Genomic DNA, 281 nt, shown 5'->3' on the forward strand with positions numbered 1-281 from the left:
GCCCGAACAGCCCGGCCCCGACTACTTCTACCCGCAGCTGCAGTGCGGCGTCACGGAGCCCGTGGTGGTCACTCACGTGTGCCACCCGCTGCGCGTGCACTGCCAGCTCTGGGGACTGGCTCAGGAGATTCGCCTGCTATCGGAGAGCATGGCTCAGGCCTTCGATGGCGCCCCGGAAAAGGCTGACGGCACCCAGCAGGGAGCCCTTGACGACAGCCCAGACGACAGCTCCGACGAGGGCCCCGACAGGCCGGGTGCGCCCTGCGCCGCCTGCGGGCCCG

The 281-nt window shown here is 70.8% G+C and overlaps 1 protein-coding gene across 1 annotated transcript in view; it reads left to right on the forward strand.

Annotated features, from left to right (window-relative positions):
- Position 1: 1 nt before the first annotated feature.
- Positions 2 to 281, forward strand: part of Tdrd6 (tudor domain containing 6) — a gene marked incomplete at its 5' end in the record, with an annotated part of 14,111 nt that continues 13,831 nt past the window's right edge. The window contains 2 exon segments of the mRNA XM_033766328.1: positions 2 to 275; positions 278 to 281. The exon segment at positions 278 to 281 is cut by the window's right edge and continues 5,012 nt beyond it. Coding sequence (XP_033622219.1) covers positions 2 to 275; positions 278 to 281 — 278 coding nt within the window.

The sequence above is a fragment of the Fukomys damarensis genome, unplaced genomic scaffold, assembly GCF_012274545.1.
Source record: "Fukomys damarensis isolate Sample0158 unplaced genomic scaffold, DMR_v1.0_HiC HiC_scaffold_20, whole genome shotgun sequence".
Lineage (NCBI taxonomy): Eukaryota > Metazoa > Chordata > Mammalia > Rodentia > Bathyergidae > Fukomys > Fukomys damarensis.